Here is a 12756-nt window from a genome sequence, read left to right as displayed (position 1 = left end):
CTGATGCACCGTTGAATGCAGACACAGAGCAGGAGGTGGCGATGCATTATTCAGCTATGCATATTCTTCAAACTATAAAGCACAGGTCACCAACAGAACACCACCGACGGGGTGAATGTTGATGAGGGAGGTGGATTAACCTGCAGCCTGAGGCAAGGCCCCAAACCCCAAATGTTGGAGGAGGATTACATAGTAGTGTCTCCTATTAAAGGAAGGCAAGGGGTTCATAAGGGAAGAGTGCCTCCCACTGTGTGTATTAAGCATAGTGTAATTGGGACGGACCGTACGAGGGGACAGATAAACCCTGCGGACCAGGAATATTTGGGGCGACAGTTTTCTATATCTGTACCGGCGCACCAATAAATAACATGAAAGTACAGAAATGAAAATATAAAACATTTAGAGATGCAGGAATCCATACCAAAGTGTTTGCTTATGGATGTTTGTGAGTAAAAAAAAATGTATTGAGTAATACATATACTATAATGTTTTGGAGAAAGGAAAGGATGGATAGATCCTAGATAGAAAGGTAGTTTTAAATTGGGGTTAATTTAGTGGTACTTAGATGAACTGTAGTCCTTGGTAGGGGGCAGCTGCAGCAGCTTGTGATTTAAACAACTAATAGAGAGGAATATAGAGAGCATGGGTAAACTAATTGGATATAAGTAAACCCTGAGAAGGATCCCCTCATGTCTGTATGTGATATTCTCTTTAGATGCAGAGAGAGCTGAACAGCCGGCGGGGCGAGGGCGCCGACGTCAAAGACGGTGGTTCGGACCACAGAGGGGGGTTCTTTCCTCAGGACAGTCCCTGCAACGCCCCCCGCTCCCCCCGCTCCCCGCGCTCCCCCTGTTCCTCTGCAGCCCTCCCTGCTCACCCTCCCACGCGCTCCCACTCTGACTCTGAGGCCATGCTGGAGGAGCAGGGGGCCGCGATGAGGCGGAAGGGCCCGAGGGAAAGCCTGTTCCTGGATGCGCTGTCTCTGGACCCCCTCGGCGCCCTGGAGGTCCCTTCCCCCTCCAGGCTGGAGAGGGAGAAGAGGTTCCCCTGCATGAAGGAGGTAGCGTTCGAGTCACCTTTACGAAAACCAGTTTGAAGCCGAAGTGGCAAAGAACTGCAGCACGGAAGATGTATATTGTTTTTAAGCCTTTATGTAAATCATTGTTCATTCTGCTCTTATTCATTTATTGATGCAGAACAAGCAATACTGTCAGTTAGTAACGGCCAGAAGTCAAACCGCTCAATGAACTCATAGTATTGCTTGAATAACGCTATACAACTTTAAGTGATCTTTATTTTATTTCTGGAGGATTTTTTTCCCTGATTTTAGAGCCCGTAAATCATCCTTCACTGAGCTATTTTCGACATGATTGAAGTGTTGTGTCTGTTGTGCTGCAGGCCCTGAATGAGATTTTGGAGAGGGAAGTAGATCTTGCGAGCCCAGATGAGGAGATGGGCGGCGGCAGTCTGCTCAGGTAAACTCCGGAAAACTTCTAAGTAACTAAGTTCAAGTGTTTAAATGTTTTACATTATTCATTAAAATGTATTCTGCTGCATCCAAATAGTTTCCAACAGTAAATACTTCAGCGTTCTCCTACAGCATTTTTGGATCTCAGCAGCGGGAATATAAAGTACATGAGATCTTTGTGATTAAATCTTTTTTAGTGTTGATAAACCATGTGTGTGTCTGTGTGTGTGTTTGTGTGTGTGTGTGTTTGTCCAGAGCCAAGTCTGTGTGCTCCATGAGCGACTTCCAGCGGTTGATGGACAGCTCGCCGTTCCTCCCTGACAAGACCCGCCACGGCGACCTGGGCCAAGACGACGTCACCCCGCCTCTGTCCCCGGACGACCTCAAGTACATTGAGGAGTTCAACAATAAGGGCTGGGACTTTCCGGCGTCCGCCTCCAGCCGGGATCCTGGCCTGGAAGCGTGGGCGGACAGACCCCCCGAGGCCCGGGGAGGGGAGCTCGTTCTCGAACCATTCCAGCCGGCCTCCTGGTTCCTCACCACCAGCGCCACCTTGACCACCAGCACCTTGAGCAGCCCCGAGCACTGCCACAAGTCCCCGCTGAGGGGCAACGGAGCGGGGGCGGCAGGGGCGGGAACGGAGCACTACGGGGTCCACATGCTCCACAGCCCCACCCGACCTGGGGCGGCCGACCGCCCCACCGCCCAAGACCCGGACTTCCTGTACGCCAAAGGGACCAAAGCCAGGGGCGGGGGAGAGGCCGGGGTGGCGGCCGGCGGGTCAGACGAGGTGTTCAGCGGCGGGAGGTGGGCTTGTGGGCTCCTGGAGGGCGGGGGCCTGAGGACTTCTCCTAGCCCGTCTCCTCTCTGCCCCACCGTGGGCTTCACCTCCTCTCTGGAGCTTCAGCTCTCCAGAAACATGAGCGACGACATGAAGGAGGTGGCCATCTCCGTGCGGAACGCCATCCGCTCGCCGCCGGGGCCCGTCGTCAGGGACACCGCCTGCCAGACCAACGGGTTCACCACGCGAGGCACGCAGACCACTCAGACCATCAGCGTGGGCCTGCAGACGGACCTGCTGAGGAACCTGACCAGCAGCCCGCACCGCTGCCTCACCCCCAAAGGTGGCGGGACGCCCATTTCCTCGCCGTCTCGCAGCCTGAGGAAGGTCCAGTACTCCCCCGTCGTGCAGAGCAAGTTTGAGCGGCCGTGCTGCTCGCCGAAGTACGGCTCGCCCAAGCTTCAGCGCAGACTGTCCGCGTCCGCCAAGGCCGAGCTGCCCAACGCCAACGCCAGCCGCGCCCCCACCCCCACCACGCCGCAGAAGGGCAACAGCGAGTCGGCGTGGGCCCGCTCCACCACCACCCGCGACAGCCCCGTCCACACCACCATCAACGACGGCCCCTCCAGCCTCTTCAACATCATCGACCACAACCCCGTGCCCTACGACTCCCTGCCCAAGTTCAACAAGTCGCCGAGCCGCTCTCGCCCCGCCGCCGCCGCCGGCGGCGAGCCGGGCCCCGCCCAGGGGGGCCTCGCGACGGACCCCAGGGGCGAGTGCCCGCGGACGGCCCGCGGGCGCTCGCCCAGCCCCGTGCAGCCGATCGCGGAGACGCAGGCGGACCGGAGCGCGGAGGTGGCGAGCGCGAGGCAGGACCTGTCGGCGCCGCCGGGCTACTCGCTGGCGGAGAACACCGCCCGCATCCTGAACAAGAAGCTGCAGGAGCAGGGCCTCAGGGAGGAGCGGCGGCTGCAGGCCGGGGGACAGAGCAGCTACGGCAGGGACGGCAGCAGGCAGGCCGACGCAGACAGAGGACAGTCCGGATGCTTGGAGGTAATTATGGAGACGCACTGGATTCTGCGCTTGGTCATTCATTCGATCCGGGGCCCATGTTTCATGACGCAAAAAATATTCATGACTTTGCCTTGGATTTTCCTTGTAATGGTTGAAGACAAACTTTCAGGCAAAGAAAAAAAAAGCTTAACAACTACATTACGAGATCACTAAAATGTTGCTTTTTTCTCAGATGGAAAGCACTGACTGATGCAATGGTAATGTCAAAATATTTGACCCTATTCAAAAATACTGAACTTTTCTTCATGGCTGTATGTAGACTCACTTTAAGGTGGTTTCTTTTTCTGTACTTTTGTCTTTTATTTCTGTGCCTTCACTTTCACTGGGGCCCGACCAAAACCTCATTTGTGTGTCGGATAACTGGAGAAGTCAAATTAATGATCGGATCTGATCAACATTTATCATTGGTCGCAATTCTCTGTGTTCAACCAGCATTTTAAAGGCCTCCAGTTTTTGAAGCAATTTGATTTCCCTTCTGGCAAAACATACCAGAAATGGGTTTGTTAACACGTCGGTCGGGCCTTTTCCACCACCCATTCAGCTTAAAAAAAATAAATGACAGACAGAAAAACATAACAATAAAAGGCTTTCAGTTTACCATTTTTAGCGGCACTTCCAAAAAAGACAGATTAAAACTTCATAAAAGTAGATCATGCTGTAATAAAGAGATTATAACAATAGAGACGCGCTTTATTATTGATATATCAGCAACATAGTCCCACATATGCTGTCGATAAGTCCACTAACGTGAATGATTCACCAGCTGCTGCTCCCTGATCTGCAGAACGGACAAGAGTGAGATTAGAATCAGATATCTGATTTTATGTGTGTTTTCTGCAGTCATTCCCTAAGTAATGCCTTCTGGGCATTTCGGATTGGAAATAATGGATTGCAATTTGAGTTGAGCACGCAATAAGTTAATATCATAATACAGACGTGGATACGGTTGATATCTTGCTTTGTATTGTGTGTACCTCAAACGGACAGATAAACACACAGGAGTGGGGGAAAAGGAAAATGTCATCAAAAATCCATTTAAAATGTCCGGCAATAAACCAAATGAACTGCAACCAAAGCTATATGTTTCACGGAGCATGGATATTTGCTGGAAAATAAAGTTTGCAGTCCAGTGGATAAACAGATAATAGTAATAGTAATAGACATAATAGTGATCATTTTAGTGTATTGGGGGGAAAAGGTTTTTTCAAAATCTCAAAGAGCTTTATATGTTGTCTTCAAATTCCTAAAATAAAACCGTGAGCAACAAGAAACATTTCTGTAACCAGCAGTCACTTTCATCATTACAATTGATTAGTTATGGATAATTGTTATCCACCAATTTTCTGTCAATCATTTAGTTGTTTTAACTCTCAAGGAAATATGATCAAAGGAGCACATTCAAATCACTTCAAATTGATATGATATACATTTTCTAGGTCTAAAATGAATGGGTGTGTGTTTAGTTTTTTATTTGTTTGTCTGCAGACTGAAATCAGCCACCATAGTTCTTCTGGTACACCTCTCAGCCTCTGATATGCCAGACTTATCACACTTCCTCTTTACCCAATTTTACCAATTAACATTTTCCCGCTCTATCTCCCCTCCCCCAATCCCCCCCTCTCTCCTCCCCTCTGGGTTTTATCCCTCCCTCCCCCCTACTTCCTGTCCGCTGTGCTCTGATCCAGAACCACACTGTCATACTAACCACTCCTTGGGGACTCTAACTCTGCTTGTCTCCATGATGTAAGTTCCTCCTCCTCCTCCTCCTCTGCGAACCTTTTGTGGTGCGGTTCACCTGCCACACGGACCTCTCACCTCACGCTCTGCAGACCCCCCCCCCCTCCCCCTCCTCCCCCCCTTCTCCTCACCCTCTTCATTAATGCATGCTTCACAGGGCGCCAGAGTGACAGTGTGTGAAGCCATCGGAGTGGTGTCAAAAGTTGTGCGACGGCCATACATTTGTACCTTTGTGTTAATGCACGCATGGTCAGTTTCTTTGTTATAGATCATCTGTTTTTTTTAAAGGACCATAATGGTGTGTTTTTGCATGTTTTAGGCCATTAATCACATAAATCACATCTGCTGTTTTCTAGTGTCATGGCATACATGTGATTGTGATTCGATTTAGATACCTTTTCCGCCAGAACGGTATGAAAATCCACTTTTAGAGACTCGCGTGAGTGTTAATCTACAAGCTACATATGTATTGGTGAGGTCTATTGTAGCTGTGGGTTGCAAATCATTTGATCAAACTTCTACTGGTTGGACGCAGAGCTTCACGTTCAGGGGTGCGTGAAAGCTCTCTGAAGATATTTAGTCATTCACTTTTTAACTGCTCACAATTCAGGAACTTCTATTTGTTTGATTATCAGACCTAAATCAGGTGTAAGGTAAACCCTTTGATGGATCAAGAGGATACTGTGCAGAGGAGCATAGCTGCGCTCTTGTGACAGTTACATTTGCATCTGAAGTAGCTTTTCTCGGTCCAACAAGTTCATTGTCATACGCGTCGGAGAAAGAACGACGCAAAGATAAATGAACATGTGATTTGACGTGGAAGGATCCTCCAAAACTGCCGTTATGGTCCTTTAATGCAAACTCTGCCCGCGTGATTCAAAGAGTCGTCACAATGGGTCTCAACTGCTGATCCAGAAAACATCTGCACCATTAAAGGTGTCACAAGAAAGTCCAGTCTTTTGGACATTCCCCACATTCCTCAGTGCAGCTTGTTTTAAGGGGCCTGCATGTAATGATGATAATAATCATAATAATAATAATGACATCTGGATGATTCTAACATGTGTTTCTACCAGGTGCTCCTCTTTTTTTGTCACCCCGTGTGCGACTTGACGGACCAAAGGTGTTGTCTTGTGCTGTGTTACTATTTACACCCTTTTGTCCATACAGTGCTTTCTTTGCTCCCCTCCCTCACAACCCGACCCGCCATTTCCTCTCGCACTAACAAGCCGTCGTAAGATTAACCCCGAAGACGGCCGCTGCTCGCACTCATCACTTCCTGTACACTATCTCCTGTGTGATGCCTGGTGGATATTAACTGCTTCCTCTGGTCCGTTTGAAGGGAAGATCCACCGTCAGATGCTCGTACGCTGTTATACAACGATGTCATCAGCCTGTCAGTGCATTCTCATGATGCTGAGGTCCTCGGCTTCCCTCTGCCTGCTTTTATTTCAGTTGGTGTCTAAATTATGCTAAATGCTTTGAAAAACAAAAGCCACTTTTGAAAGCTTTCGGGAATTTAAATTAGGAAATGAATTAAAGTTTCAGACACAGCTGATAAAACCTTTTAATTTACTGGTTGATTGGCTAAATGTCTTAATTATCTATGAAATTGAAGCTCCTTCACCCTCATCTTTTATTGTCCGAATTAAAATATCCCACTATAAAAACTGACTGTTATCACACAAAGGATTAAATATGTTAACTAATAATGATAGTGTAAAAATTATTGCAACAGTTTGCAGGTGTTTAACGGTGGATTTTCCCCTCGCGGTGGAGGCGTCGACGGAGAGGTCCGAGTGGATGTGAGGATTGTTCCACGGTCTTCTCTCCTGTCGCTGACCTCCTGTTCCCATTCACCGCTGCATGAGCCGTGGTGTCGCGTGATCTGATGTATTCAGCCTCTCACAGGACATCTCCTCTGTGACCCACAAGACGACTTGTGTGTTTCCGGTGTGCGCGCACAAGCCATCGATTCTATACATGGAGTCATTATTTATTGACGGAGGCACCGCCCATCCGTCTCCGTGACTTGTTTTCCCGCCGGTTCATCAGAGCTCCATTTTTTTATGTGCCGCGTCACTCACCGGCAGGGATTTTCATTTCCTCTGACCGATTTTTCTTCAGTTCACCCTCTCACAGCTGTCACCCCCGCATACATTCAGCAGAACTAGACAGATGCTTTGTGTGCTTGAAGTCTTTGCATCCTCCAGCCTGCAGATGAGCTATTTATAAATCAGGCCAATGGTGTGACGTCCCGGTTGTCATCATTCACCCCATCACACTGTGACATCCTTCTGACGAGGTCACCTTTCTCTCTTCTTATCGCCCTCTTTCTTTTACTCATTTTCACTGCTAGTGGACTGATCCATAGAATTGTGTGTAATTTACTCGCCATTAATAGGTTTTTATGCCTCAGTAGAAAAATGCAAACAGTCGTGAACCGGATTTGATTGCATTAATCTGTCATGAGCCTCAGTCATCGTGACGTGATGAATGCGAAACCGACTACATCCCACTTGGACAGTTTTGGACTTTTTGAGGCTACACTTGGTTGTCCTTTATTCAACCAGATGTTATTTTGAAAGGGGCTGCTTCCTCCTCATTTCACTAATGACAGATGTCATTGTCAGTTGACAGTTTAACATTATATACAATAAATGTTCGCGAGTGACTTTAGTTGATTTGCGGCTTTATTTTTTCAACCTTGTTAAATGCCAAGTCACAATACTTGCTTTCTGAAAAGTTGTACTAAAATAACAACGTGATTCAATTAAATATGAAATGGTAGGAGCATTGTTTTTTTTTAGCACATCAGGTTTTGCCAGTTAAGCAGTAAATGTATCGGTCAAAGCTTGTGTAAGCTGTCTGGTTTTGGTCACGGGTCCCGCTTCTTGGTGTGATTTTTTTTTTTTTTTTTTTTTTTTTTTTAATGATTCATGTGGTCTCACTTGTGACTTTGAAGCCGATTATCTCAACTAGTGCAACTACATGTGCATTGTAAAAATTCTCTAAATCGACTGAACACTGTCAAAGTGGGGCAGGACACCATCAGGCTAACTAGACATTGTTAAATGTCAGTTGTATATTGCACATCCCACCTGCTCATCTGACCCCATGATTACCCGAGCAGATGGAGAGTTAAACTGTTTGTCGCAGAGCTACTGTGGATTTAATGGTTTCACTTTAATTTAGCTTGAAGACGACAGTTTGGTTTTTTCAGTTTCATCTACAGTTGTTACGTTGCTCATCATCCCTTCATATTGGCTATCAGAATTATATAAATAAAATATAAAGGGAACAGGATAAAAAGTTTCTTTTAGTTAGTTTGTTTGTGAAGGGACGTTAACAATCATAGTCAGTGTAAAGTTGGAACATTTTTAGTTACAATATTTTCACAAAACTGTTAGTGTTTGCTCGGAAGCTCTCACTACGGTATCGACTTTTATGGACTATATCAGTAGAGAATATCTGAGATATATTGCCCAGCCCAAGATTGGAGGTCATAAATTGAATTGTAAAATTAAGCTAAATTATTTATATATTGATTTTTGTTAGTTTATCAGGGAATTTTTTTTAAACAATTATTTTAACATCCACAATATCGCAAATCAAATTCCAATTACTCATTTGCTGCTTGTGGCAATATGACACAATCGTAAAGATTTACTACAGGATTAATCCCATTAATTACATCTTCATCCTGCTTACTTTTACGCTTTCTTTAACTCGTGTTCACATCTTTTAAATTCCAGTTTATTTCTCCCGGTTTACCCCCCCCCCCCCCCCCCCGCCCCCCCCCCCGGGCCCCTCTCACTGACAGCACCCTTGTCGTTGACAGGACCTGCCTCGCTCTCCGGTGGCTCCGCCCCTGGACTCCTGTTTCCTGAGACCAGCCCGCCCGGCCAACCGCCGCCCCCCCTCCCGCTGGGCGTCCCACTCCCCCTCCTCCTCCCCCAAGTGGAGAGAGGGCACAAAAAGGAGGTTCACCTTCCCGCCGCCGGGACACCGGGAGGCCATCGCGGAGGGCGAGGAGCTGGCGTGAGGCCGCCCTCTACCTCCTCTCTCCCGTTTCCACCTCAAAGACCCTGCACCTCAGAACCCCCCCCCCCCAGATCTAGATGGGGGCCTGGAGGTGGGGAGGGGGGGCGGGGGGGGATACACCCAGTAGCACCAGCTGACCATCGAGGAACCAGAACTATTTTTTTTTTAGAAGAACCCCTGGAATGTACTGTAATATCATCCAAAAATATTTCAAAATCACATTTCCGTAAGAGGTGCCTGCACACGCTTGAGTTCCTCATGACGCCCCACGTGTGTGTGTGTGTGTGTGTGTGTGTGTGTGTGAACTGTAGGTCAGTTGTATTTGTATGAAGTTTACATGATTCGTTCTTCTCATCTGTTTACATTTTTTGCTTTTACGTTGTCCCACGTCGATCCGTGTAGAAACTATTTTTGAGTAAAAAAAAAAAAAAAAACGTCTATATTTGTGTTGCCAGCCTTTGGTGCATGACTTTTTCTGTTTGGAGAGCAAACAAACAAACAAACATGCTTCTGCTTCATCGGGTCTGGAGCAGAGACATGTGATGTCGTTTCTGATGCTAATGTATTAATGATCAGGTGGGGTTGAACCTTTGGCTCTGTAGACATGTAGAAGGTGGTTGACGACAAACTGAATAACCTTATGCATATTTGGAAGGCAGTTGTACAAATATCGGTCAAATATTTGCATGCCTTTTGAACACTAGCACTTTAGTGCATGTACATATGAGCTTCCGTCATTTGTGATCACTCGGCTCCGCTGTGGGGAGGAGGGGGGGTGAGAAATGTGACGGGAACTCTGAAGCTGTTTTTTTTTGTTGTCCAAAGAATTGCATTGACTAAAATAATGAGAATTTTTATTGTACCTACCAGGCTGTCTTTGTTACCATTGGATATGAAATACTTTTTCTTTTGTCTAGAAAAAGGGATTGTGGAAAAAAAAAAATGAATGTTTTAAATGAAAAGTCTATGTAAAGAAAAAAACTAACGATCTATAGTCTTATGTAAATACTGGTAATAAACATGAATGTGTATTTACAAGAGATTTACAAGAGTGTCTGTTTGAATCAAGCACCTTGAGGTCTGAAAATATAGCCAACGTGGAAGTACAAAAGGTTCCTCAAATAGCCACTTGAGGCTGGCGCCAAGGTAGTCTCTCCCTTAGACCCTTATTTTGAAATACCTAACTGTACAATTAAACCTGTTCACAGCTTAGTAAAAGACACACCTAATGAGTCAAGGCTCAGTCTGGCTCAGTCCTCTCCAGCTACTCTCGCTCCTCCAGACTTTGGACACCTTTGGTCCCAATAACCAAGATGGCGCCGGCCAAAATTCCAAGCTTAATGTACCAAAACCGTTGTCCAAAGACCAGCGATGTTTGTCTAGATGATTACTCACACCTTCATGTACCACTGCATCTGTTGGTCTTGTTTTTACAAAAGTTTGATTTAGCTCATGACAGATTATACGCTCTTTCATTAGACCTGAGATTCTTCTCTTCTTGGCACAGACTGATCCCGGATCATGTGTGTGTGTGTGTTTGTGTGTGTATGTGTCTGTGGATTACAGTGCAGACCATAGGATTACACTGGGTCATGAGGGACGGGCAGACACACACACACAGTAATGTGAATAAGAAGATTGTCTCCTCCCAGAAGTCAAATCCTGTTGCATCACGGTCATAATTGTGTCACCTTTCTGATGTTAATCAGCTTGTCACGCAAGATAAAGACCAGCAAAATAAACCTAGACTAGTTTATTTAAAAATGTACCTGATTCTGTACATTACAATTTTATATAGTATTTTTTGGATCCATCCATCTTCAACGCTGCTTATATACCAAAACATTAAGGTATTTATCATGGAATGCAGACGTCTATAATATTTTTAAAAGTACTGTTCTTTTCGGCTATTATAACTGCTCAAATATTAAAATGTCGAGCTCGCTCAGGAGAAGGGTGCTATGACTTTTCAGCTTATGCTTGAATTTATATAATCAATAAACATCAATATTTGAACATGTTTTTTCAATGGAGTTCATTTTCAAATCCTCTTAAACTTCTAGTGACATATTTCTAAAAAAACAACAGAAGGTACACATTTTATAAACTGCCGCTAGAGCTGAGACATGGGTCTCTCAAAATCACCTTATTACTAGTAGAAGTGACCCTGCAACTGATATTACTACTGTTACTTCTATAGCAAAAAGTACTACTAGTATTTATACTTCTATTAATACTACAACCACTACTAATGTTACTACAAATACTACTATGACTAATGGTATTAGTACTACAGCTGATAATACTAGTACTACTACTAACAGTACTTCAAATGTTTCTAATGCCATTAATACTAAAACTACTATTCCTTATACCGCTAGTACTATTAGTACCGCAATTACAACTAATACTATTAATAATATTACTACAAAAAATACATTATTAAAAATTCATCTCAGCTTTTGTCATTTATGTATTTTCAGCAATGTTTTGAAAGTAATTTCAGTATTTTTATTTCTGTATTTATTTAAAATTCATTTCAGCTTTACCCATTTCTGTACTTTCAGCAATTCACTTTTAGCTTTCAGCTTCAATCTTTTAGCTTTCCAACGCATTCCGCAGGAAATGCATTTCCTAGTTTATTATTTTGTTCTTTCCCTGCTTGTAATTAAAACTAATTCTCAAAAATGTTTGCAGTGTTTTTAGCTTTTCATGTCTAGAAAATTGACTAAATGAAACCTGTAAATCTTGTAGACCACTGATTATTGGTTTTATTGGCTCTGAAAGCTAATTGCTGGAGAGCAGGAAAGAGGAAGTGATAAAGACAGACAGATGAAGGCCCCTGTGTACCTTTCGTTGAGTTACTATGATGAATAATTAATGCGGCCCAGCTGCACCATGGGAGCTGCTGATGGCATCTAGCGGGTCAGTAGGGGAAAAAAGAAGAAGAAGAAGATGCTCTGCTTTTTACTTCCATCCACCCTGAGAGGAAACTCACCACCGCTGAATAATTTAGAGCTCGAGTCCCTCCACGCACATACAGCACACTCTCTAAACGCCGGACTCTGTTGTAATAACGTCCCATGTCGGCTTCACCAGGAAGGATGCGACCTCTGGGAAATAGAAGTCCTGCCAAATATACTGCAGCAGTATTTTGCAGCAAGACAAATCTTTATATGTCATGTGTGACATCATGCGCTACAGTTCCTGTAGCTGGCATTTCAACCTCTGCTGATGGTTTTGAACTAAAACCCTCGATGAGGAAGCTTTTAGATTTCAACCCTTGAGAGATTGAAAATCACCTGATTGTTTGCACAATGAAAACATGCATCTTTAAGAAATGGGTGGCCTGTGGAAGAAGACAAAGGATATTATCTACTAAGGACCATAAAGAGTGAGACACAAACCAACCCATGGCTGGATTGGACTTTTTTTATGACATCTGGTGAGTTTGATTCCTTTTTGGTGTTTTTTTCCAATATTTTTTCAATTGCTTTTTCCTTGTATTTACAGTATTTCTGCAATTTGAAGGGAGGACATGCAGTTTTTACTTTTGTTTGGATTACTTGATTGCACTGAGGAATTAGTGTGATTTGATTAGATTTTGTAAACTCCCATACATTGCTACCAACAATTGATCTGAAGAGCAATA

General features: G+C 44.9%; 1 protein-coding gene across 4 annotated transcripts in view; it reads left to right on the top strand.

The window, feature by feature from the left end:
* The window catches only part of LOC119209681 (microtubule cross-linking factor 1), a 44817-nt gene extending 34673 nt beyond the window's left edge, over positions 1–10144 (top strand). The window contains exons 11-16 of one of the 4 annotated variants that reach the window (XR_005119573.2): positions 716–1060; positions 1399–1475; positions 1724–3302; positions 3496–3520; positions 5009–5066; positions 8902–8979. Coding sequence is in view for 3 of the 4 variants with exons in the window: in XM_037459160.2 (XP_037315057.2) it covers positions 716–1060; positions 1399–1475; positions 1724–3302; positions 8902–9105 (2205 nt within the window). In the remaining variant the exon portion in view is untranslated. Of the gene's footprint in view, positions 1–715; positions 1061–1398; positions 1476–1723; positions 3303–3495; positions 3521–5008; positions 5067–8901 lie in introns of all 4 variants that reach the window. The other 3 variants (XM_037459162.2, XM_037459163.2, XM_037459160.2) reach the window with 3 other exon arrangements.
* The last annotated feature ends 2612 nt before the right edge of the window (positions 10145–12756 follow it).

This window comes from Pungitius pungitius, chromosome 15, assembly GCF_949316345.1.
Source record: "Pungitius pungitius chromosome 15, fPunPun2.1, whole genome shotgun sequence".
In the NCBI taxonomy this organism is placed as follows: Eukaryota; Metazoa; Chordata; class Actinopteri; order Perciformes; family Gasterosteidae; genus Pungitius; species Pungitius pungitius.
The sequence above is the reverse complement of the archived record's forward strand: the minus strand, read 5'-3'. Positions and strand labels throughout refer to the sequence as shown.